At 58.9% G+C, this 21,268-nt stretch overlaps 9 protein-coding genes across 9 annotated transcripts; 6 read left to right on the top strand and 3 right to left on the bottom strand.

Moving 5' to 3' along the window:
• Window positions 1-663: 663 nt before the first annotated feature.
• On the top strand, window positions 664-3,471 carry PSEUBRA_004783 (Ubiquinone biosynthesis protein Coq7; the record flags this gene model as incomplete). The annotated part of the gene is made up of 1 exon (XM_059465369.1): window positions 664-3,471. One exon carries the CDS (start codon window positions 664-666, stop codon window positions 3,469-3,471), a length of 2,808 nt encoding a protein of 935 aa, XP_059320453.1.
• Window positions 3,472-3,831: 360 nt separating this feature from the next.
• On the top strand, window positions 3,832-5,850 carry PSEUBRA_004782 (Peptide-N4-(N-acetyl-beta-glucosaminyl)asparagine amidase A; the record flags this gene model as incomplete). Its single annotated transcript, XM_016438309.1, has 1 exon — window positions 3,832-5,850. The coding sequence occupies one exon, from the start codon at window positions 3,832-3,834 to the stop codon at window positions 5,848-5,850; it is 2,019 nt and encodes a 672-aa protein (XP_016290750.1).
• A 44-nt stretch (window positions 5,851-5,894) lies between these two features.
• On the bottom strand, window positions 5,895-7,019 carry PSEUBRA_004781 (XPG N-terminal; the record flags this gene model as incomplete). Its single annotated transcript, XM_016438285.1, has 1 exon — window positions 5,895-7,019. One exon carries the CDS (start codon window positions 7,017-7,019, stop codon window positions 5,895-5,897), a length of 1,125 nt encoding a protein of 374 aa, XP_016290749.1.
• Window positions 7,020-7,587: 568 nt separating this feature from the next.
• PSEUBRA_004780 (uncharacterized protein) lies at window positions 7,588-11,172 on the top strand (the record flags this gene model as incomplete). The annotated part of the gene is made up of 1 exon (XM_059465368.1): window positions 7,588-11,172. The coding sequence occupies one exon, from the start codon at window positions 7,588-7,590 to the stop codon at window positions 11,170-11,172; it is 3,585 nt and encodes a 1,194-aa protein (XP_059320452.1).
• A 124-nt stretch (window positions 11,173-11,296) lies between these two features.
• On the bottom strand, window positions 11,297-12,484 carry PSEUBRA_004779 (Phox homologous domain protein; the record flags this gene model as incomplete). The annotated part of the gene is made up of 1 exon (XM_016438250.1): window positions 11,297-12,484. One exon carries the CDS (start codon window positions 12,482-12,484, stop codon window positions 11,297-11,299), a length of 1,188 nt encoding a protein of 395 aa, XP_016290747.1.
• A 395-nt stretch (window positions 12,485-12,879) lies between these two features.
• On the top strand, window positions 12,880-13,444 carry PSEUBRA_004778 (Ribonucleoprotein LSM domain protein; the record flags this gene model as incomplete). The annotated part of the gene is made up of 3 exons (XM_059465367.1): window positions 12,880-12,985; window positions 13,073-13,291; window positions 13,374-13,444. 3 exons carry the CDS (start codon window positions 12,880-12,882, stop codon window positions 13,442-13,444), a joined length of 396 nt encoding a protein of 131 aa, XP_059321563.1.
• Window positions 13,445-15,210: 1,766 nt separating this feature from the next.
• Window positions 15,211-16,665, top strand: PSEUBRA_004777 (K Homology domain, type 1; the record flags this gene model as incomplete). Its single annotated transcript, XM_016438277.2, has 3 exons — window positions 15,211-15,657; window positions 15,761-15,829; window positions 15,928-16,665. 3 exons carry the CDS (start codon window positions 15,211-15,213, stop codon window positions 16,663-16,665), a joined length of 1,254 nt encoding a protein of 417 aa, XP_016290746.2.
• Window positions 16,666-17,458: 793 nt separating this feature from the next.
• On the top strand, window positions 17,459-19,720 carry PSEUBRA_004776 (uncharacterized protein; the record flags this gene model as incomplete). Its single annotated transcript, XM_059465366.1, has 1 exon — window positions 17,459-19,720. The coding sequence occupies one exon, from the start codon at window positions 17,459-17,461 to the stop codon at window positions 19,718-19,720; it is 2,262 nt and encodes a 753-aa protein (XP_059320451.1).
• A 61-nt stretch (window positions 19,721-19,781) lies between these two features.
• PSEUBRA_004775 (Ribosomal protein S23/S29, mitochondrial) lies at window positions 19,782-21,167 on the bottom strand (the record flags this gene model as incomplete). The annotated part of the gene is made up of 1 exon (XM_016438256.1): window positions 19,782-21,167. One exon carries the CDS (start codon window positions 21,165-21,167, stop codon window positions 19,782-19,784), a length of 1,386 nt encoding a protein of 461 aa, XP_016290744.1.
• Window positions 21,168-21,268: the final 101 nt, after the last annotated feature.

Here is a 21,268-nt window from a genome sequence, read left to right as displayed (position 1 = left end):
TTTTCGAGAATTTGCGATCTTTTTCGACCATCGAAAGAGCATCATGCGCCGGCAGCTTAGAGCAACGACGAGTCATCCACCTTGACAAGCCTATCTCAACGCTCCGCCCGGTTCGACCAGCTCAGCCTGGTTGCTCTTCACCTTCTCTTGAGCCAGCCTCAAATAGATCATCCTCGTCATCACGTAGCTGACCTTCCGTTTCGTGATCATCCCGAGCCACCAACGGATGGCGTTTCACAGGGCGCTGTTGCACCGCCGGCCGGCTACCAGTCCGGCAAGCAGCAACAGCGTCTGTGCTGTGAGGCGGACATGGCCGAAGTGACTGCTTTGCATGCACAGTCGCTTGAACCCTACAGCGGTGTGTGCAGAGAGCTGCATAAAGCCGATCTGCCAGTTCGGATTTCGTGGTTGAGCAAGGGCGGGCCGATGGGAATATCGTGCGATATGGCTGTCATCGGTTATCGAGATCTGACAACAATAGCAATTACATCAGCATGACTTATCCAACTGCGTATTATGCGAGCAGCCTTGCTTCTCGCCCTCGCCGCCCCGCTTCGTCATGTGTTCGTCTTGCACAGCGTCAATCCTCAGCTGCATCTTGACCATCAACTAGACTCTCGATACATTGAGTGAAGAAGGCATCGGGTAGCCTCTGCGCGCACCATGTCGAGGCTTGCACGCACATCAACAACGGCAGGACCGCTCGCGGCGGCAGCAAGGTCCCTTTCGAAGGCCGGCTCCTCCCGCACACCTGCAGCAGGTCCACCGGCGTCTCCACGATCTTTCAGACATGGACTGACGGCAGCATCGACTCAAGCGACGCGGAATGCGGTGGCAGGACCTTCTCGGCTTCTCCCTCGAGAGCACTTCACGGCATCTTCTGCGTCCAAGGCAGGCCCACATCGTGCACTGGCCACGGCCGCTCCTACATCGCCATACTCGCACAACATCGACTCTGACATTGTGGTCGTCGGAGGAGGCGTCGTCGGTCTCGGTCTAGCATGCGATCTCGTTGCTTCAGGAGCTGTAAGCTCACCGGGCCTTTCGAACGCCCACCCAATCACCCTTATCGAAGCTTCCGATTTGAGTCGCCTCAGAACGTGGTCTGCCGATCGCGCAAAGCATCTCTCACAGAGCCAGGCATTCTCGTCCGCCACGACATCCTCGGCTGACGGTCTCGACTGGGAGAACCGCGTCATCTCACTTACATCTGAAAACCTCAACTGGCTCAAACGTATCGGCGTCTACCCGTATCTGGTGGAACACCGCCTTCGCCCCGTCAACTCGATGCGCGTCTGGGACGGTCTCTCTGGCGCTCTCCTCGACTTTGACTCATCTGACCTTTCCGATGCTGCAGGTTCATCTTCCCAAATCAGCGTCATGGTCGAGATCAGCAATCTCCAGCAAGCTATGCTGCAATACCTCGAGCACGGACCCGGCAAAGACATCTGCAGCATCCAGGACAGCGCCAAAGTCGAATCCATCCTTGCCGCCTCCAAGACGGAAGCAGACAGCGCTTCTGCCGAACAGGATCCTTGGCCTGTCGTGCAGCTTTCGACAGGCGACGCAATTCAGACGAGGCTGCTCGTGGGTGCGGACGGACCCAACTCTCCTGTTCGCAAATACGCAGGCATCGGCGACTATGGCTGGCCGTACGACCGACGAGGCCTGGTTGGCACCTTGCGGTGTCGCGGCATCGAAGATGGTGAGCCACCGGTGAGCTTCACAGCCTACCAACGCTTCTTGCCTAGCGGCACGATCGCTTTCCTCCCACTGTCCGACTCGACAGGGTCGTTGGTGTGGACGCTCGAGCCCGAAGTCGCCGCTGCGTTGACCCTGCTCCACCGCGAGACGGCCGGATCTGCTGACGAGCCACTCGCCAAGCTGATCGACGCAGCATTCCGTCTGCCCTGGTCGTACATCGAGCGGCTGTTCGAGCGCGTGGTGCAGTACACCAAGCATCCTACTCCGGACAACGTTCAGCGCAATTGGTCTTGGCTCGACGCAGAGATCCCAACAGCAGCCGAATGGGTCGAGCGTGGGCTAGGCGAGCCTCTACCCGAGAGCGGCACCGGTGAAGTGCCACCCAAGGTGCTCTCACTGAATGCAAAGAGCGTCGCCAGCTTCCCACTCAACCTCAAGCATGCAGATGCATACATTGGCGCGTCGCTCAATAGCTCTTCGCTCTTGCCGTCCGGCTTGCTCGCCGGTGCCATGGCCGCTGTCGGTCTCGCACCGGAGGGAGCTGGGCAGGGGGCTGGCCGTGGACGCACTGTTCTCGTCGGCGATGCTGCGCATACCATCCACCCGCTCGCGGGACAAGGTCTCAACTTGGGCATCGCCGACGTTCGCTCGCTTTCGCGCACATTGCGATCAGCGTTGGGGGCAGGTGCCGACCTCGGCTCGTACAATGCACTGAAGGGCTATGCGAGGGACAGATACTGGGAGAACCAAAAGATGCTCTCCGCTGTAGACCACCTGCATTGGCTCTATGCTGGTACACCTGTGCCACTGAGCCAGCAGGCGGATGGCGGGAAGCAGCAAAGAGAGAGGGATGGACTGGTCAAGACGGCAGCCAAGGAAGTGGTCGGCAGAGGTGTGGTCTGGGCCAGGAGCACGGGGTTGGAGGTCATCAACGAGCTTGGCTTTGTCAAGAACGCGTTTATGCGTCAAGCAGGTTCCACCACCACTCGCAGTAGTGCGCCGTGGCCTACATCGCGATCCTTTTCCACCACCCCTCGGCGAGGCCTGCACACTGCATCGCGACCTCGCGCTTTGCCGGTATCCGCCGTCTTCCAGCAGATCCGTCAGCACTCCTCCCACTCTACGGGCCCGCTGGCATCCGACGCCTACACCAGTCCCTCGGCCACCTCCGACTCGGCAGCGACCACGTCCACTCCCTCGCTCGCCTCTCTCACGCCATCCCAGGTTCGGGCGCTCCGGGACATGCTTCGCGTCGACCACTCTGGCGAGATCGCGGCCAACACGATTTACCAAGGTCAAGCAGACATGTTCGGAGCGCTTGGTGACGTCAAGAATCGCGATTTGTCGAAAGAAATGTGGCAGACCGAGAAGAAGCATCTCGAGGTGATGCGTGCGTTGTTGCGACAGCACAATGTTCGACCATCGGCGCTGCTGCCCGTATGGTCCGTGGCGGGGCGCGTGCTCGGCGGTGTCACCGCGCTGCTGGGCCCACGGAGCGCCATGGCCTGCACCGAGGCCGTCGAAAGCGTCATCGGCGAACACTACGATGATCAGTTGAAGGAGTTGAAGACGATTCTGGAGAAGGAGGACGTGCATCCGAGTTTGCCGTTGCTGAGCGATATCATACGGGAGTTCAGGGATGATGAACTGGAACATCTGGATACTGCGGTGGAGCACGAGAGCCAGCAGGCGGCAGGGCATGCCTTGTTGTCGGCGGTTATTGCGGCCGGGTGCAGAGGCGCTATCTGGGTCGCTTCCCGTGTGTAGGTGCCAGCAATCACAGCTTTGGTTCAATCCTGATATCGCGCTCGGTTTATGGTTGAGGTTGCCGAGAGAGTGAACCCTGAGAAGACGCATCCTGCCGATCCCCCAGATTTAGCCGAGACGCACGTCAATTTAGCGTAGGCCGTGGTGTTGCCGGTGTTGTTGTTCTTATCGCAACCAACGCCTTCCACACCGACCACACAGAAGCCGGTGTCTGCGGCTCGGCGCAAGGTCTAGCGAGGCTGGTGACGGCCCGAGAGTCAGCATTCCGTCGAGATCTGGGGCCAGTCACGCTGGTGAAGGGTATAAATAGAGCGCCGGCCTCTCACAAACACAACCCTGTCGCAGTTTTCATCGTCAAAGATGCGTCTCGCACAGTATGCGCTGCTAGTGACGGCGATCGCAAGCATCGGTGCTGTTGAGCTCAGCCAGCAGCTCAAGATCCCGTCGATCTGGAGCTCACCCATGTTCCAGTCGGGCGGTGATACATCCAGCTCAACCCCGCCCAACGGTCAACCGCAGCCGCAGTCAACCTCGACACCGCTCTCCGAAAGCTTCCAGATCCACCCACCAGCGCCCATCCTCACCCACTCCGGCATCTCCTGCTCGGTCACCCTAGTCAATCGTTCCTTCGCCAACAGCTACGGCTCTACCTCGCACCTCCTCTTCGACCCCTTGGTCTCGTTCTCCGGCACCCCCTGTGCGGATCCAATCAGCTGGACGGGTCTCACCCTCGACATCCACGGCGAGACCCGAGGACGCCAATTCGACCGACTGGGCACGGTGTGGATCGGCAACAATGTCACGGGGCAAGGAGTCGAGGTGATGCGACTGGACAATCCGGAGCCCACCCGCACGGGTGTCTATTGGGACATCCAAAAGGATGTGGGACGATACTGGTCGTTGTGGAGCCAGAGGGCGGATGTGGTGTTTGACCTGCCGAACATTGTGGATGAAACGTATACGGGGGCGTTGAATGTGACGTTGAGCCTCACTGCTTCCGTCGACGGCGTGGTTGGGCAAGGTGGGAAGCATCGTCGACGTGCAAGTGTCGCAGCTCTACCGCTCGCAGAGAGGGCTCCGGATCTGGTACTGCCCCTATCGAAGCGCTTACAAACGGCCAACTCGGTCTTCCTCATCACCGGGGTGAACAACGCCAGTACATCGCTCACGATCCCACAAAACGCAGCCCGAGCGATCGTTGAGATCTACGCATCGGGAACGGCAAACGAAGAGTTCTGGTACACCAACCTCCCCACTCGCTTCCTCACCCCTTCGCTATCTAGCGCAGGCTACTTCGGTCATGGGACGTATCGCGAGGTGCAACTGCACATCGACGGGAGGTTCGCCGGCTTCGTGACGCCCTACCCGGTGGTGTTTACCGGTGGGGTGAATCCGTTGCTGTGGAGACCAAACGCTAATTGGGGGAGCTTCGATCAGCCGAGTTACAACGTGGATATCACGCCCTGGTTGGGGAAGTTGACGGATGGAGAGGTGCATGAGTTCGTGGTGAAGGTGGTAAGTGGCGAGACGGGAGGGGCGGTGGGCGAGGGATGGTTTGTCAGTGGGAATGTGCAGGTGTATCTGGATGAGTCGGGCGAGAGGACGACGGGCGAGGTTGTGAGGGTGGAAGGTGGGGACGAGGTGGATGGGTGGGTGGATGGGACGATGGAAGGCGATCCAACGACGAACGGGTCGCTGACGTACGAGGTCGGGCTGCGGAGGAGCAGGAAGTTCGGCGTCGTGAGTAGCATCAGGACTGGATCTGGGAAAGAGTACCTAGCGGGCTGGTACCAGCAGGCGCAATATGGCAACGAGGGATACGTCAACGCCACCGCTCAGACGAACGATCAGAGAAGCTACGGCTGGATGAGGTCGGTCGTCTTCGACAACAGCTCCATCGACAGCAGCTGGTCATGGGACGATCTTCAAATTCTGTCAGACGCAGGGTTGCAGGATGTACAAGCCGTGCAGCTGGACTACAACTACCCGCTCTACGTTGCATCCTACCTGTCCAACAGCAGCTTCGACGCGCAGGTCACGCAGCAGTTCGACCGGACCGTTCGGAGGATCTCTCCCACTTCAAGCACAGAAGCTCTCGGGCAGATGGTGGGCGACGAAACGACGGTGGTGCATGCCGACCCAGTGGCGGCGTTGGCGCACACGACGCTGTCGAGCAGGAGAGGGGAGGCGCGGTCGGTGCTCGTGGATGGGCACATTGCGAATGGCACGGGGACGTCGGAGCAGACTTTTATGTATCGGGACATGGCGGGTGGCACGATTGATAGGCTGACGAGGACCAATACGACGAGCGTGTTGGAAGACCGGCTGCGAGGAAGTGCGAGCGGTCGTGCTCAACCAATGCAGTTGACTACAGCCTAGGAAGAAAAAGAAATGGTATCATTGCAAACATCGCTACGAGTGCTTCACTTCTTGCCCTTCTTCTTGGCGTTCTTCTTGTCGTCCTCCGCCTTGCGTTTTGGTGGTGCGGATCCCGGCTTGACGGTAAAGAACCCATCCAACCTGCCCTGCTGTTTCTGGCTCAACGACTTTTGCAGCTTCTCGCATCCCTTTCTCACCCTGTCCTCGCTGAACCCTTTGTCCTGACAGAGGAACTTGACCATCCCCTCAACATCCGGGGTGTCCCACTTGAGATCCAGATCCTTGCCCTTCTGCACGTCGGGGTTCTCAAAGATCTTCCTCGCCTCCTGGAACGGCCAGTGCTCGGGGATCTGGACCGACTTCTTGCCTTCCTCTTTGAGATGCTCGATGACGTTCTCGAGCGTCTTGTGCTCTCGGATGAGCTTGAGGGCCGTTTTGGGCCCGATGCCCTTGATGGGGTCGAGGTAGTCGCAACCGAGCAGGATGCAAAGGTCGATGAATTGCGCCATGGACATCTGGAGCCCTTCGAGCGCTTTGGGCAGGTCGACCTGGTGGACAGGCAGCTTCTTCTGTTCGGACGCCGTGAGGTGCTTGAGTAGGATCGGCGTTCCGAAGGTGAGCGTGTCCATGTCCTCGGATCCTGCAGCGAAGACCTTACCGGCTCGGGCGAGCTCCGCGCACTGAGCCTCGGCTTCGGAGGGCGCAATCACACATGGGATGCCCATGAGCTTGAGCAGGTGTCGCACTTCTTCGTTGTGCTGTCGCGTGGGTCGAACCTGTCGTCGCGCCAGCTGGTCCATCTTCTCCACGTCAGCAACGTCCTTTTGTTCCTCCTCCTGCTCCCTCGCTTCCTCTCGGCGACCGAATCGTTTTTGGAGAAGCTCCTTTTTCAGGTCAGGCGGTGTACCATCGAAAACGTACATGGGCTTGATGCCGTAATCGATCATGCGGAGGGTTCGGTAAAAGAAGCCAAGGAGATGCGAGGTGGTCTCGCCCGACTCGGTCATGAGCTGTTGGCCGTCGTTCTGTCGGACGGCGATGAGGAACTGATAGAGAGACATGGAGGCGTCGATGGCGACTTTGCGACCAAAGTAGGTCTTGATCTCCATCTCCTTGATGGCGCCAGGCGCCTCGTCGGAGATGAGGGCGGTGAGGCCTTTGATGCCCATCGTGGCGAGGATAACAGGGTGTTGATTTCGGCTGAGCTTTGAAGTAGGCGTTTAAAGCTGCTTCAGGGAGCAGATTCGAAATGCTCAGCGATGGACGATGACGAGACCGATGATAGAGTCGAAGTGGGAGGTGGGAGGAAGAAGAGGCCCCAGCTCAGTCAGGGTCTCCACCTCAACCTCGAGAAGAAAAGCGGCCTGAACACTCCACATTTTTGGCTCTTTACGCGTGGTCCAAGCTTACGCGCGCCGCGTTGTTTCTTGCGAGACAGCGTTGAGGCTCAGTTTTTTCCGTCCGATTTGGTGAGCTGAGTTGCGGGAAAGTGTTGTTCTCTCGCTTGCTTGTCCCTTTCGACGTTTGGCTAATCTCTTCGACTCAGCTTCGTCGCCGCCAACACCATCGACACGCATTGAAGCCGGGGCAGCATCAATGGATGTGCTCCATACCGCGGGGCTACGTTCAGACGCAAGCTGTAACCAGTGCTGAGCATGCGGCTTCGATCCCACCTTTTCCATACCGGAACATCCTCGCCTTCCTGCCGAGCTTCGTCCACCATTGGGGGCCAAGACGATGTCGGCCTACGCTCGTCAACCCGACGCAGACGAAGACGAATTCGATTCTCTCTTCGATGATCAAAGCTTACTCGACCCGGAGCTCGAAGAGAGCCTTGCACAGGCTGAAGCCAACTACTCTGCTTCTCAGGCCGTCCAGCAGCCAGCCTCACACGCTGCAGCGCCAAATGCGAGCTTCACCTTTCGTCTTGAAGCTGAACCACCACGACCCGCAAGACGCATCGGCACATTCGTCCAACCGCCATCGAAGAAGCAACGCCTGGATCCCGGACCTTCCAATCTCAGCCGAGTCGCCGCTGCGTATCGCGAACCAGAGCCAGATCAGGTCATCGTCCGCAACTTCAGAGATGAAGAGTTCGCCGACAATGATGATGAGCAGTGGTGGGCGGGCAACCATGCGCTCGACCAAGTAGAGGAGGAGGCAATCCGCATGTCTCAGCAGATGCCAACATCGCAGCCGCATCAATCGAATGCGGATCACAACCAGGACGTAGCACGGAAGCCGCAACGTCGAGGTCGACCCTCGGCTATCTCTGAGGAGCCACCAGATCCAATCACCGTCACCGACGCAGCGCACCAAGGTCATGTTGGCGCCGACACCGAGGAGCTCGAGCAGCTGCGTGCCGAGGTGGAAAGGCTGCGAACTGCACAGAAAGCGCAAGAAGAGACGGTCGACAAGCTTAGGCAAGAGGCGTATCGCAAATCGGGAGAAGTGGCTGTGGTCAGGCAGAACTTGACCAAGCTCAATCAGGAGAACTCCAAGCTTCGAGAGCGAGAAGTCGTGCGGGAGCAGGAGCATCGTGCCGCGCTCGATCGCTTGCAGAAGGATCAAGAGCGTCGGCTTCAACGACTCGAGACAGAGACCGCCTTCCGCAGGGTCGAACAAGATACCAGCCGTCGGATATGGCCCTCCAGCGTAGCGCGACTGCCTCCTGTAGGCCTTCGCGACGTCGACAGGAGGCAGGAGAGCCAGGTGAGAGCCGGCCTCACAACCCCGACGAAGGCCAACCGCTTTGGTATCCGAGGCGGAAGCGGCAGCTCTGGCAACCGTCAACGCTACGCAGGTATGGATGTCGACCGCGAGGAGCCTGGGACACCAACGAGATCGGCCGCCAAACCTCTGCCGCAGTTTCCTCGGCCACCCACGGCCGCCACATCTGCATCCAAGGCAAAAGCCTTCCGAGGTTTGCAGAACTCCTTTGCCGACTTTGGTCCTGTACAGGAGAAGGTACGACAACAGAGAGAGTCGCCCGTCAAACCTTCAGCCAAGGCCAAGCAATCGAGCGCTCTGGCTCCGGCTGTATGGGACGGGGACCAGTCTCAAATGGCGGCGCACGATCACGATGATGACTTCGCCATGGCGGACGACCACCCGCCACCCTCTGTCAGAAAGAACGCACCAGTGCCCGCCACCATCCATGATGCAGACAAAGCCAAGGAGCACCACTATCTCGCAGCGATGTCCGAGATTCTTTCTCGTCGTACCACTATCGTCTCGCTCTTGCTCAGCCACGCATCGACTCCTGCTGCTGCGCCTGCTTCTTATCCGTCGAATCGCTTCAATCCATCTGCCTCGTCACCTCACGCAAGGACGCCAAATTCAACAGAGGATTCCGCCTTTAGCACCAGCACACTCAGCCGCCTCATCTCCGCCAATCTCGTTCAAGGATGCCCGGATCTCCTGCTCTTTCGCTACCGAAAGGCGGTCGAATCGCTGCTCACCAGTCTCAGCAGCGCCAGGGTCTTGGAGCCGGAGGAACGCGAAGATGCCTTCCGTCTACTGTCCGCCGACGGCAGTGGTGGAGCAATCGAGGAGCTCGACTTTTCTTCCGCGACGATGCATCTCTCGCACGCCATTGCCTCTTCGCTCATGGTCATGGCCGGCGTGCTACTGCGACTGTGTCAGACCGATCTCTTAACTGACGTTTTGCGTCTGGTTTCGTGCCTCGTCTCGACGTTGCCGAGATTCTGGTTGGATCTCGAGTGCCTCCAGACGGATCAAGAAGCTAGGCGCGATGAGATGGCTTTTCTCGGTATCGACGAAGAGGTCTTCAATGCGGAGTGGGCACAGTATAGTACGCCAATCCATGTGCGCGAGATCTTGGCTCAGTGCGTGGCTGATTGCCGATCTTCAGGCACGCGAGCGCGCTCGGGCAGCAACGGCGTCTCGCATGACGAAAGCCATCAAGACGACGACCTAGACATGGACTCCCCAGCCAAGGAACCGGGCGGCGGAGTTGGGCTTGGTAGCTGGACTTTGTCGTCGGAGGCTCGCGAGGATCTGCTGCATGAGGCCGTGCAAGTTCTCCGCGCCATGTGCGAATGTCCTGAAGCGAGTCTGACGTCGAGCGTCCATCCTCTTCGACTGCTTTCTCGACCAGGCGTGCTTCACAAGCTCTTGCACCCCGATCGATCTACTTTCATCCTCTTCAACGTCGTACGCATGCTCAGCTCGGCGGTCTCTAATGCTCCTTTGATTCACGAATGCCTGGCAACAAAATCGGACTTTCGAGAAGCCAGTCGGTCGAGTCACCATTCGACAGCGCCACGCGCAAATGCTCGCTTCCCCGTCCTCGAACTGCTCGTCAAGCATCTGGTCGACCGACGCTTCGACATGGCAGAGAGCGAATGGCATCATCTGCACCGCGCTATCCTCACGTTCCTGACGCAAGCCGCGCTTCGCTCAGCAGACACACTCATCGTCCTGGCCGACAGCGCGGCGCTCCTCGCGGCCTTGATCCGGTGTCTCTCGCTCGATTCCGACTTCGTCTGGCTCCAGAGCCGTCCAACGTTCCTACTACCGCCACGCATGCCGACATACCGTCGCGGATCCTCCCACGCCACCCCCGATCCTTCCGGCGCAGATCTCGTCCAAGCAACCGAACGCATCGTCATGGATGTTCGCCTCCTGAACCTGCTGTACAACTACCCGCTCCCCAACGCCACCGGCCAGTCCCATCGCTTCGAACCCTCGAGTCAAGCACAGGAGCGCATGGGAAGCATCTCCCTAGCCAACAAGCTGGACCAGCCCGAGACGTATAGCATGCTCAACGGCATTCGGCAGAGCTTTGTCGTCGCACTTTCACGGATTGCTTTCTGCTCGGAGCCGGATTGGATCGCGACCGAGCGCAAATTGCTTGTTTTAATCCTGCCGGGACTGCGTAAAGAGGGACAAGGGGAGGAGAGGGTGCGAGAGCAGGTGGAGCAGAGTGTCAAGGGGCTGGATAGGGTGTCGATGCTGCTGGAGGCGATCGCAGATGTGGCGGGTGATCTGGTGGATATCGTGTTGAGTCCAGAGGAGATCGATAGTGTTTATGAGCTGTTGGTGTCTGAAGAGGACGAGGAGATGGATGTGGATCAGGAAGATGTGCCGCGTGGAGAGCCCGAAAAGAAGGCGACGGAGGAGGATATGGGGAGCGAGACGGAGAGCGAGCCCGAGCTGAATGTGGATAGGGGCGCGGGAGGGAGGAGTGCGAGGGCGAGCAAGTCCGTTTCGCCTAGGAAGGGGGCTAGGCCGAGCACGTCGCCACGGAAGAGTGGCGTGGAAGAGGTCGATGTCATTGAGATCGATGATTCGGACTGATCCTCAAAGGTGCTGCCTTGGTGACAATGCTGCACAGTCAATACGGAGACACTTGTCACACATGTCGAGCTGACGTCCGCTCACACTTGAGGCGTGATGAAGCCATAACGAGTTCGACTGAAAGCTACAACCACTGATCCTTGCTCCAGCCCGCATCCTGCAAGAAAGCAGCCATGACCTTGCTCCCCGTCTGCAACAACGGATGACCCGCTACCACCTGCAAGAACCTCTCCAGTCCCTCCCTCCTCCCTTCGATCACCTCGTCCGTGAACCTATTCGTAAACACCTTCCCTGGCAGGGGCGGGATGTTGACTCTGGTACTCTCCCTCTCCAAAATATCCCTAAAGTACTCGAAATCGCTGTACCTCCTCCTCACCGCACTGTACCTCAGCTTGAACGCTGGGATGTTGGTGCGCGTGACGATCTCGTAATCCGTATACATCTTGCGACCTACACCGTGGGTGAGGGGATTGCGCACTTCGACTTCCAAGAAATTCTCGGGGACGCCGTACATGTCTTCGACGGTCTCGCGACGCGGGGTGGAGAGCGAGTCGACACGGGCAAAGGGCGAGTAGGCGGGGATGGTGTAGTTCGAAGCGGGGAGAGGGTAGCCAGGAGCAAGCTGGCGAGGGGCCGCGCCGTAGTCGGTGGACGTGTGCGAGGAGAAGCCGGCCGGTTCGTGCGGGAGGAGCGTGGAGGGCGTGTGGGATTGGAAGCGCGAAGCTCCCGTGACGGAGGAGGTGGGTTGGTACTGAGAACTGACGCCCGATGGGAAGGCTCCCGTTTGCGGCGGCTGTTGTGGTTGAGCACGAGCTGCTGCGGTGGGCGAGGTTGGTGCTTGTGGCTGTTGCGAAGGTGGCTGATCTGCGGTGCTGATCGCAGACCCATGCGTGCTGGATGAGGGTGCGTTTGGCAGATGCGATTGGGTCGCCGCCCCGAACTGGCCCGACGCACCAGAAGCGGAAGCGAATCCACCAGAGTCGGCACGCTCTAAACCAGCCCGTCCCGCGCCGAAGCCGTTGTCCATCGACCCGCCTGCGTATGCATCTGCTTCGGCTCCGTTGCCGCCTCCAAAGTATCCCTGCTGCTGCCTATGCTGCTGATGTTGCGCGGAATAGGAGGCGAAGCCGTTGCCGCCGGGAGACGTGTCTGCGAAGCCGCCAGAGGTTGCTGAGGGAGCAGCAGGAGCGGCTGCAGAGGATGAAGAGGCGCCATTGGCACCCCACGGATCCTCTTCGGCATTGTCGTTGCCTCCCCAGGCCGAGGTGGTGTTGTAGCCTGGAGAGAGTGGGCCTGCGCTGTAGAAAGCCATCGTCGATTGTCGTTAGTGTTGACGATGAAAGTGCCGATCCAAGAAGAAGTGATGGAAGAGAGAGCAGGATGAGCGATGGGTCAGGGCTCCGACCAGAACACACACTTTGCGAAGGTCGAGATTGCGATACCGACAGCGAGCGCTGTGCGTGGCCTTTGCGCTGCGTTGCGGTCCGACTCCATCGGCACGCTTGTGTTGAAGCATGAATCCAAAATCACTGCCCCCGGTGTGGTTGGATCGGCCCTTCCGCGCGCAGCAGATCGGGATACCAAATGTTCGGATTTCGCGAAACGCCTTTGACAACGCACGTCCAAGAAGTCCTTCTCACACGCCCCCTGTCATCCTACGTTTCGGCCCTCATCCGTGCCTTTTGCAAGATCACACGACGCAGCATCATGGGTACGATCGGGATCCCAGTCAAGCTCATTCACGAGGCGGTGGGCCACGTCATCACCGTCGAGCTCAAGGGCGGAGCTTCCTACCGAGGCACTCTCTACGATGGTACGTCTTCACCTCTCGCGCTAAACAGAGTTGAAGCAAGGGCAAGGAAGTCGCTGACACTCTTGATCTGTGCCTTTGTTCATACAGCCGAGGACAACTTCAACATTGCCATGAAGGACATCACCGTCACAGCGCCCGATGGCAAGCAGTCGCATCTCGAAAACGTCTACATCCGGGGCAATATGCTGCGCTTCATCATCGTGCCAGACATGCTGCAGCAGGCGCCTATGTTCAAGCGCATCGGTCCGAATGCGATGAAGGGCAGAGGTATCGGAAGTGCCCGTGGGCGAGCGACGATTCTCAGAGGTGGGTCGCTTCCAGTGCCGACGACTACAAGATTTGCGATGAGTGCTGACAATCTTCATCTTTGTGTTTCGGTAATCAACAGCGCAAGCGCGGCGTGGACGAGGAGGTTCGACAAGCGCGAATGGCGCAGGCGCTCCTCCTGTTCGCAGATGAGAGGACGAATACTCCAAACACCACACGCATATCCTACGACGATTCTCAGGCACTCGCATTGCCTTGTATTTTAGCATCGATTCTCAATCACACACGACCACCCTGTCTCACGTGCGTACGGCCATCGGGACAGCTGCGCAGCAAGGATGACTCGTTTTGATTCGGATGTGGTCCGAAAGGCGATTCCCACGCCTTGTTCCGACCGATCGGCTCACCCGACCAGTGTGATCATCGAGAGAAGATCCCACAGCTCATGGCCTGCGGTCATGCGAGGTCGCAGCTCGAAGGTTCTCGACATTGCTCGTGGTCAAAGAGCTCAGTCAGTTCAAAGCCATGGGTGTTGGGTCTTGCATCGCTTCGGTCGGCCTGGTGTTGGTGGAGAGCATTCCGGCGCGGCATGTTTCCCGAAATCGGCCTCCCCAACATCGTTAAATGATTCTGAGGTATCCTCGGGAGGCAGCGTCGCGGTACATGAGAGTGTGAGATGGATAGAATGCTCAGAGCCTGTGCGCACGATCATCAGTTCACCGGTTAGTTGGCGAGCGCAAGGTTGCGCTGCGCTTTCATCCTGCAAACACCGACGCACATTTTGAACGAGTTACGATCAAATTGGCCGTTCTCAAGGCGGGCGAGCGTCGACTCGATTTTGGCTTTCTCCCGCTTTCGAACGGGCGCGCAGCGACTGAGCTGCAGCTGAGTCTTTCTTCCCACGCAATATTTTCATCTGCGCAAAATGAAGCTAGCCAGCTTCGAGCCTCGCTCCCTGGCTCTCTTCCTTTGTTTGCTCTGGTTCTGATTTTAGTAGCAACCTGCAGCGGCACAGCTCCACCTCACCATCCTCCTCGTCGCCAATTCTTCTTTCCCATCTTCCTCACCACCATCCATCTCCACGCTTCTCCACGCCGCCATTACTGGCACTCTATCTCTTCCGCTTCTTTCACCTTCCGACCTCGACCATCCACGAGCCCTCGCTACACTCGTCGACCAGACACATTCTTCCGCGCATTCGACCCCGTCAGCAGCTACAATTGCAGGCGCAGACCAAGTCGCTTTTCGGTGCCTCTTCTCGACCCACCATTCACTCCATCGTCTCGAAGGGCAGTCCCACCACCATCGTGCTTGTTTGATATAAGCAGTCCTCAGTCGACACTTTCCCGGCCTAAAAGAAGCCTCTCGCAAAATACGGCAACACACTTAAGGTAAGTCATCACCGCATCATTCTCGTCTCTAGATCCCCCGAGCACGTCCAGGTTTCGGCTGCGGCGGCTTCTGGATAGCCTGATTGGTCTCAGCGCACGATCCTCTCTTCGCAAGCCAAGCTGCATCCTTGCAACAATTTCATATCGGCTGTAGCGTTGCAAATCGCTTCATTCTGGAAGGGATCAGAACCGCCATCCTTTTGCCACGACACATCGAATCGAGCCCGGCTCCATCATCTTCCACCATCATATCCCTCTCTTCCTTTCATACAAACGCTGAACTAGACCGTCTGCAATCCCCCTCCCTTCCACTTCGGCCCTCACACATGGCTCCTCGCTGTATTGCCGCCCACTGTCTACAGTCGTACGCAATTCCGCCTTCCATCCCGCGCCACTCTTCCTCTCACACTCCTGGACTTCGACAACGTCCTCACAACCTCCTCACTCAAACACTGCCGCAGCTCACCTCCACCTCAAACTCCTTCCTTCAGTGCCTCAGCCCAGGCTGGACCGTGATTACTGATCAACTCGAGCCTCCCTTTTGGTTCTCACCCTCCTCATCCAACCATGTCAGCAGTCGTTAAGCGCGATCGAGACTCCTCCAATTCCCCCGAACCAGAAGCCAAGCGCCTCAACGTAGACGCCAACGTCAAGGCAAAGTCCAAGAACGACGGTAACGATACCCCTGCCTCACCCGACCGCCAGAGCAACAGCACCACCAAGAAGATGGCTTCCGACGCTTCCGGAAAGCCCGAGGAGATGGACGCCGTTGATCTCGGCAATGTCACTGCAGATGGCGACAACAACAACGCCGACACCAGCGCGCTTTCCAACGATCAGGATGGCGATCAGGTCGCTGACAGCGCCGGCAGCGTCGGCGACTCGTCCGAGACGCAGGCGACCCAGATTTCGATGCGAACCTTGATCGTCACCAGCGATGCCAGTATCATCATTGGCAAGTCCGGCAAGCACATCAACGAAATCCGTGACAAGAGCAACGCCCGTCTCAATATTGTAAGTTGACTGTCGTGGCACACATGATCAAAGAAAGAAAGGCCCGTGAGACTGACCGCCATCTTGCTTTCACCCTCTTCCTCCCTTCCTTGCCCGCACGCAGAGCGAGATCATTCAAGGCAACCCCGAGCGCATCTTGACCGTTTCGGGTCCTCTTGACGCTGTCAGCAAGGTGAGTCAAGCTTGAAATTGTCCCATACAACTTCGACGAGCACTCACTGACCATAAGACTTTCCTCGGTGACTCCCATTCTCCTCTCTCTTCCTGCAGGCTTTCGGTCTCATCGTTCGCAGAATCAACGACGAGCCCTTTGACCAGCCGTCTGTCCCTGGCTCGAAATCCGTTACCATCCGCTTCATCGTCCCCAACTCCCGCATGGGTTCCGTCATCGGCAAGCAGGGTTCCAAGATCAAGGAGATCCAGGAGGCCTCGGGTGCCCGTCTCACTGCAGGTGAAGCCATGCTGCCCGGCTCCACCGAGCGCGTCCTCTCTATCTCGGGTGTCGCCGACGCCGTTCACATTGCCGTCTACTACGTCGGCACCATCCTGCTCGAGCACCAGGACCGCAACGCCAACAACCTCCCTTACCGACCCACCGCCGGTGGTCCATCGACCCGTCCCCCCGCCCCCGGCGGCAACCCATATGCTGCTCCTCAGCAGGCATTCGGCTACGGTGCACCCGCCCCTCCCTTCGGCGCCGCGCCTGCCGGTGCCGGTGGCGCACCCCAGCTGCCGCCCGGCTCGCAAACGCAGCAAATCTTCATCCCCAACGACCTGGTGGGCTGCATCATCGGTAAGGGCGGCTCCAAGATCAACGAGATCCGCAGCATGAGCGCCAGTCACATCAAGATCATGGAGCCCGGCGCGGGCATCGCCGCTGGCGGCAGCGGCAACGAGAGGCTCGTCACCATCACCGGCCCACCGCCGAACATCCAGATGGCCGTCTCGCTGCTCTATCAGAGGCTCGAGCAGGAGAAGATGCGACTCGCGCAGGGTGGTGCTCCCTGAAGACCAAGACCGAGTGATTGGTCTTGTGTGAAGTTCAACAAAAAAGAAGCATAGTTTGCTCCACCGCTTACCGCCGCTCTCTCGCGTGTAAAATATTCCGTCTCTGTCAAAGTCAACTTATTCTTGCTATTCCCCGTGGTTGTGGTTCGCACGCCTGAGTTTTGCTTTCTCGAGATGCAGACCAGCGACGAGTGCGTTCTGGTGTTCAAAAGGCAGGGCGAAGCAAAGGATGAAGGACGACGAGAAGAAGTCTCATGAGAACCTTTTTCGAAACATGTTAAAGGGTCACTTGCTTCGCCAATGCGGAATTTATGAGGACGGCTGCTCGTGTTGGTCTCTGGCTCGGCGCTGCCTCGCTTCGAAGTGTTGTTGTCCCTAAATTTTTGGAAGGCTCACGCACACGCAGGACGCACCGCTGACGCGCGGCACGGCCAGCGAACTCAAGGGTCTGGTCTCGAGATTTGGCTTTCGAGGGTCCGTTGTCGTTGCTTTTGAGCTTCTCCCATCACACACGCTCCTTGAGCAGAATCTTCTTCGACCGAGTCAGCAGCGATCGGAAGGGACAAAGGACCGCGCATTCAGCGCACGGGTAGATCTGTCACCTGCATAGACGGAACGCGGTCGACCGACCTATCGAAACCCTCATCAGCTGTCTCAGTCTCGACAGACCCGACCACCAGCTCTCCCTCACAGTCCAACGACCCCGATTCAGCACATCAGGGATCCCACTCTGCAAGCCGCTCGATTCCTTTCACACCCAACTCATGCTCCATCCTAGACCGGCATAGTCACCATGGCCGCACTAGCCGTCCCCTCTACCGCCAGTGGCTCGTCCAAAGCCGAGTCCTCTTCCCACGACAGCGGGCCTTCCAGTGTGCCCTTTCGAGGCTCTTCTGTGGCAAAGTCGCGTCGACTCAAAGCACCCGCCCACACGCCAGCCTCGTGCTCAACATGGCTGCTGCTCGATGCAGACGAGCGGGCGATGCCCTTCCTGCGCACGCTCGAGTCGTCACCACCAACGGCACGGAGCAGCGAAAAACTCACCGAATCGACCAACACCGCCTCTACCCGGTCAACGGTGCGCTCACAGGCAAGCAAGTACGAAGACGCGGATGACAAGCGTATGTCGCTCCAACAAGGGAGTGTGGGCAAGCGCGGGTTCATGTCGCGTCTCAGGGGGGCGGGGAGCGTCAGTGGTGCCAGTTCATTTCAGGCGACGACGGCGATGACCACGTCGGGCAGCTGGGCGATGGTCGATTCGCCCGCATCGACAGAGCAGACGGGGTCGAGGATTGCGGGGAGAACTGTACATCTGGCATTCACAACTCTGGCCTTGGAGGCGGCGACAAAGCACGCTCACGGTCTGGTGGGACGAGCATCGTTGCGGCCAGCACCCACGTCAGAGCACACGACAGAACTCGTCCATTCGGATCGAGTGGATGTAGCAGGGCTGGCGGTATTGATCGCGTCCACCGGCGCGGAAGGCGTGTATATTGGATCGGCACGGTCCCCTTCGAACAGCATGCAGCCGTTTCTCGAAGCGCTGCTCTCCATCAGCACTCTGAAGATCATACTTCTCGAACCAGCGACAACACGAAGGTTGACATCAACTCAAGCATCAACATTGCACGACCTGGCTCGTGGTCGAAACATCACACTCCATCTACCGCTTCGTCAGACTTCACTATGGACGACAGGCATCGAAGAAACACTGCTCGGACTCGAGCTGCTGCACGACGTGGCCGAGGATGAGCAAGCACGCACTGCACCGTTGGCGAATGGCGATGCAGACGTCAGCGCGGACAATGTATTCGACGTGAGCATGTCAAACATCCCCACAGGGTTGTCGGGGGACGGACTCAACGGGGTCGAGGTCGAGACGCTCAAGACGCAGCTGGAGCATTTGAGAACGGAGGGGAGGATGAAAGACGGGGTGATCGCAGAGCTTAGGAAGCAGGGCGAGGAGCAGATGGGGATAATTCAGACGCTCAAGCGGGAGAAGGCTGTTGCAGAGGCAGCGCAGGCAAAGGCGCTCGCAGCGCCCGCTCAAGGTGTCGAACCGAAGACGCCAGAGCGGTCGACTGTCGTCGCTCTCGCTGCACCTCTTACACAAACCGAACAGACCCAGGGCGCTGCAGCAGCTGCAGCGCCTCGCACGCCGAGCAAAATCGCATCATCAGGTGCCGCCCCAATCACGCCCTCGCCGAGCACAGCAGCCCTCGCCCGCGCGGCCCCCATCACCACCCCGCAACCGTCCTCGCCTAGCACGGGCAAGTCCACCGCGGTGATCGCCAAGCTCACTGCCGAGCTCGCCGAGACGCAGCAACTGCTCTCCGCCACCCGGACTGCCCTATCGACCGTCCGCGCGCAGTCTGCCGGCCACCAAGCGGCGGCGGACGAGATGCGCTCCACGCTCGGCCGCGCACGTCTGGAGAACGATTCCTCCGTCACCATTCTAGCGCGGAAAGATCGGCAGGTGGTGGAAGCGCTCGAGCGGGCACGCAAGGCCGAGGCGGAGTGTCGCGATCTAGGCCGGGCGAGCCGCGAGTGGGGGACGCGGGTGAGGGAGGTTGAGGAGCAATTGGGAACCGAACGTGTAAAGCGGAGTCGTGTCGAGCAGGCATATGAGTTGCTCGGGGCGGAATGGAAGACTGCGCGAGGAAGACTCATTGAGGAAGTAAAACTGCTCAAGGAGGAACATCGTCAAGCAGTCGATGGGCTCGCAGAGGAGTACAAAAAGGTGTTGACGTTCAAGGACCGGTTGGCGCAGGAAAATGCCTTGCTCATCACCCCCGCTCCTGGTACGAGCGACGCAGAGGTTATTCCGCCTAGCAAGCTGCTGACAGAGCTAGCGGGGTTGAACGACAAGATGCAGCGCTATATCGAAGGGCAGCTGCAACCGCTGCTGGCGAGATTGGCCAGGTTCGAGCAGAGGGAGAATGCCGAGGTGATGGATCAGTTGCAGGTGCTCACGGACGAGTTGACGAGGATCAAGACGCTCATGCGCAGAGGCGACGTGGTGGACGCTCGACAGGTGCCCCCTGGTCCATTCTGAACTCAATTCACACATTGTATTTCGTCGGGATTGAACTGTGTGTTGTTGCGGTGTGGTGCATCTACAAGAGGGTCGAAACGAGACTTCGACTGAAGATCCGCGCGTTGCCGTTCGACTCGACGAGCTTCTCCATGAACAGTTCGTCGTTGACCGCACTCCAGTGTCGACGTTCGTCCTTGAGCTGCGCAAAGATGGCTGCCGCCTCGGAGCGGGAGAGCGGCTGGGAGGTGTCGATCTTTTCGGCGTACTTAGCGGCGAGACGCGCGTGCTCGAGGTGTTGCGGGTGGAGCTTGGTGTACGCGTTGATGGCTTGTGTGATCGGACGTGTGGAGGGGGAGAGGGCGAGCGTGAGTTCTGGTGGTGTAGGGAATTCGGTGTGCGTGGTGGAGAGGGCGGAGATGATTGCGCCGCGGGTGAGGGTGGGGGTGGTGAGGAGGGTGAGGAGGGCGCGAGGGAGACCGAGCTCAAAGGACTCGAGGTTGATAAAGTCCGGATCTTTGTAGAGAGATGTTCGGAAGAGCGCTTGTGCGTCGTCGACGGCGATGAGCACGGGAACTTCGGTCTGCGTAGCGAGGGTGGTGAACAGCGTTTCCAGAATGGTCTGTCTCGCGGAGGCGGACGCGGCTTCGTCGATCCCACGCTTGAGAAGCGCCTCGAGCGATGTTCCCGCTTCCACCTTGGACCCGTCCACATCGACAGCCACTGTCGTCTTAATCCCCTTCAGCGCGCCACCGTTGACCTTGAGCGTCGCCTCGAGCAACGCCTTTGTCGCTTCCGGTTGCAAGTACGCCTTGTGGCCCGCACTGTAGCTGTACATGGTCGACGAGTTGACCAGGTTGATTGCCCTCGGTACGGACACGACCACCCACCCGTCGTCCAGCGCGTACGCAATCGATTGCGCCAACAACGTCGACTTGCCGCTCCCCCTCTGTCCGTCGAGCACCACGCTCAACCCCTTCTTCCCTTTGGACGCTGCGTCGAGCTTGTCGAGCAGATCGAGCGTCTGTTGACGCACCAGCGAGCGGGGCTTTGGTTGAGATGCAAGATCGCGCTCGAGCTCCTGTGGCAGACCGAACGCTTTGAATGCCGCAAGTGTCTGGTCGCTGAAGGCGAACGTCTGGCCGGCAGAGGTGGATGTAAGGCTCTCAGCGTGCAGGAAAGGCAGGTGCGACATGTCCGGTGCATCGACGTGAAACTCGGACGTCTTGGAAAGACCGGTGGTGGAGTCAGCGCCTCCTTTGCGACGACCACCGGACGATCGTGGGCCCGAATGGGTAGCCTTCTTCTTGACCACCGCCTTCTTTTTGACAGAGGCGGGCTTTTTCGCTGCTGCAGAGGCGATCGCTGAGGTTGTGAGGGTGCGAGAAGCGGTACTTGGACCGACGAGGGCGGAAGCCTGCTGGGAGAGCAGCCTCAGCGAGCTGCCGAGTCGAGAAGCGGACGCCATTTGGGATGATGAGGGAGATGATGACGAGATGATGGAGAGGAAGATGCTGAAAGTGCCGGGTGTCAAAGGATTGGAAGAAATGGGCCAAGCGAAAATTGCTT

This window comes from Kalmanozyma brasiliensis, assembly GCF_000497045.1.
Source record: "Kalmanozyma brasiliensis GHG001 unplaced genomic scaffold PSEUBRA_SCAF4, whole genome shotgun sequence".
In the NCBI taxonomy this organism is placed as follows: domain Eukaryota; kingdom Fungi; phylum Basidiomycota; class Ustilaginomycetes; order Ustilaginales; genus Kalmanozyma; species Kalmanozyma brasiliensis.
This window is presented reverse-complemented; position numbering and strand designations above follow the sequence as displayed.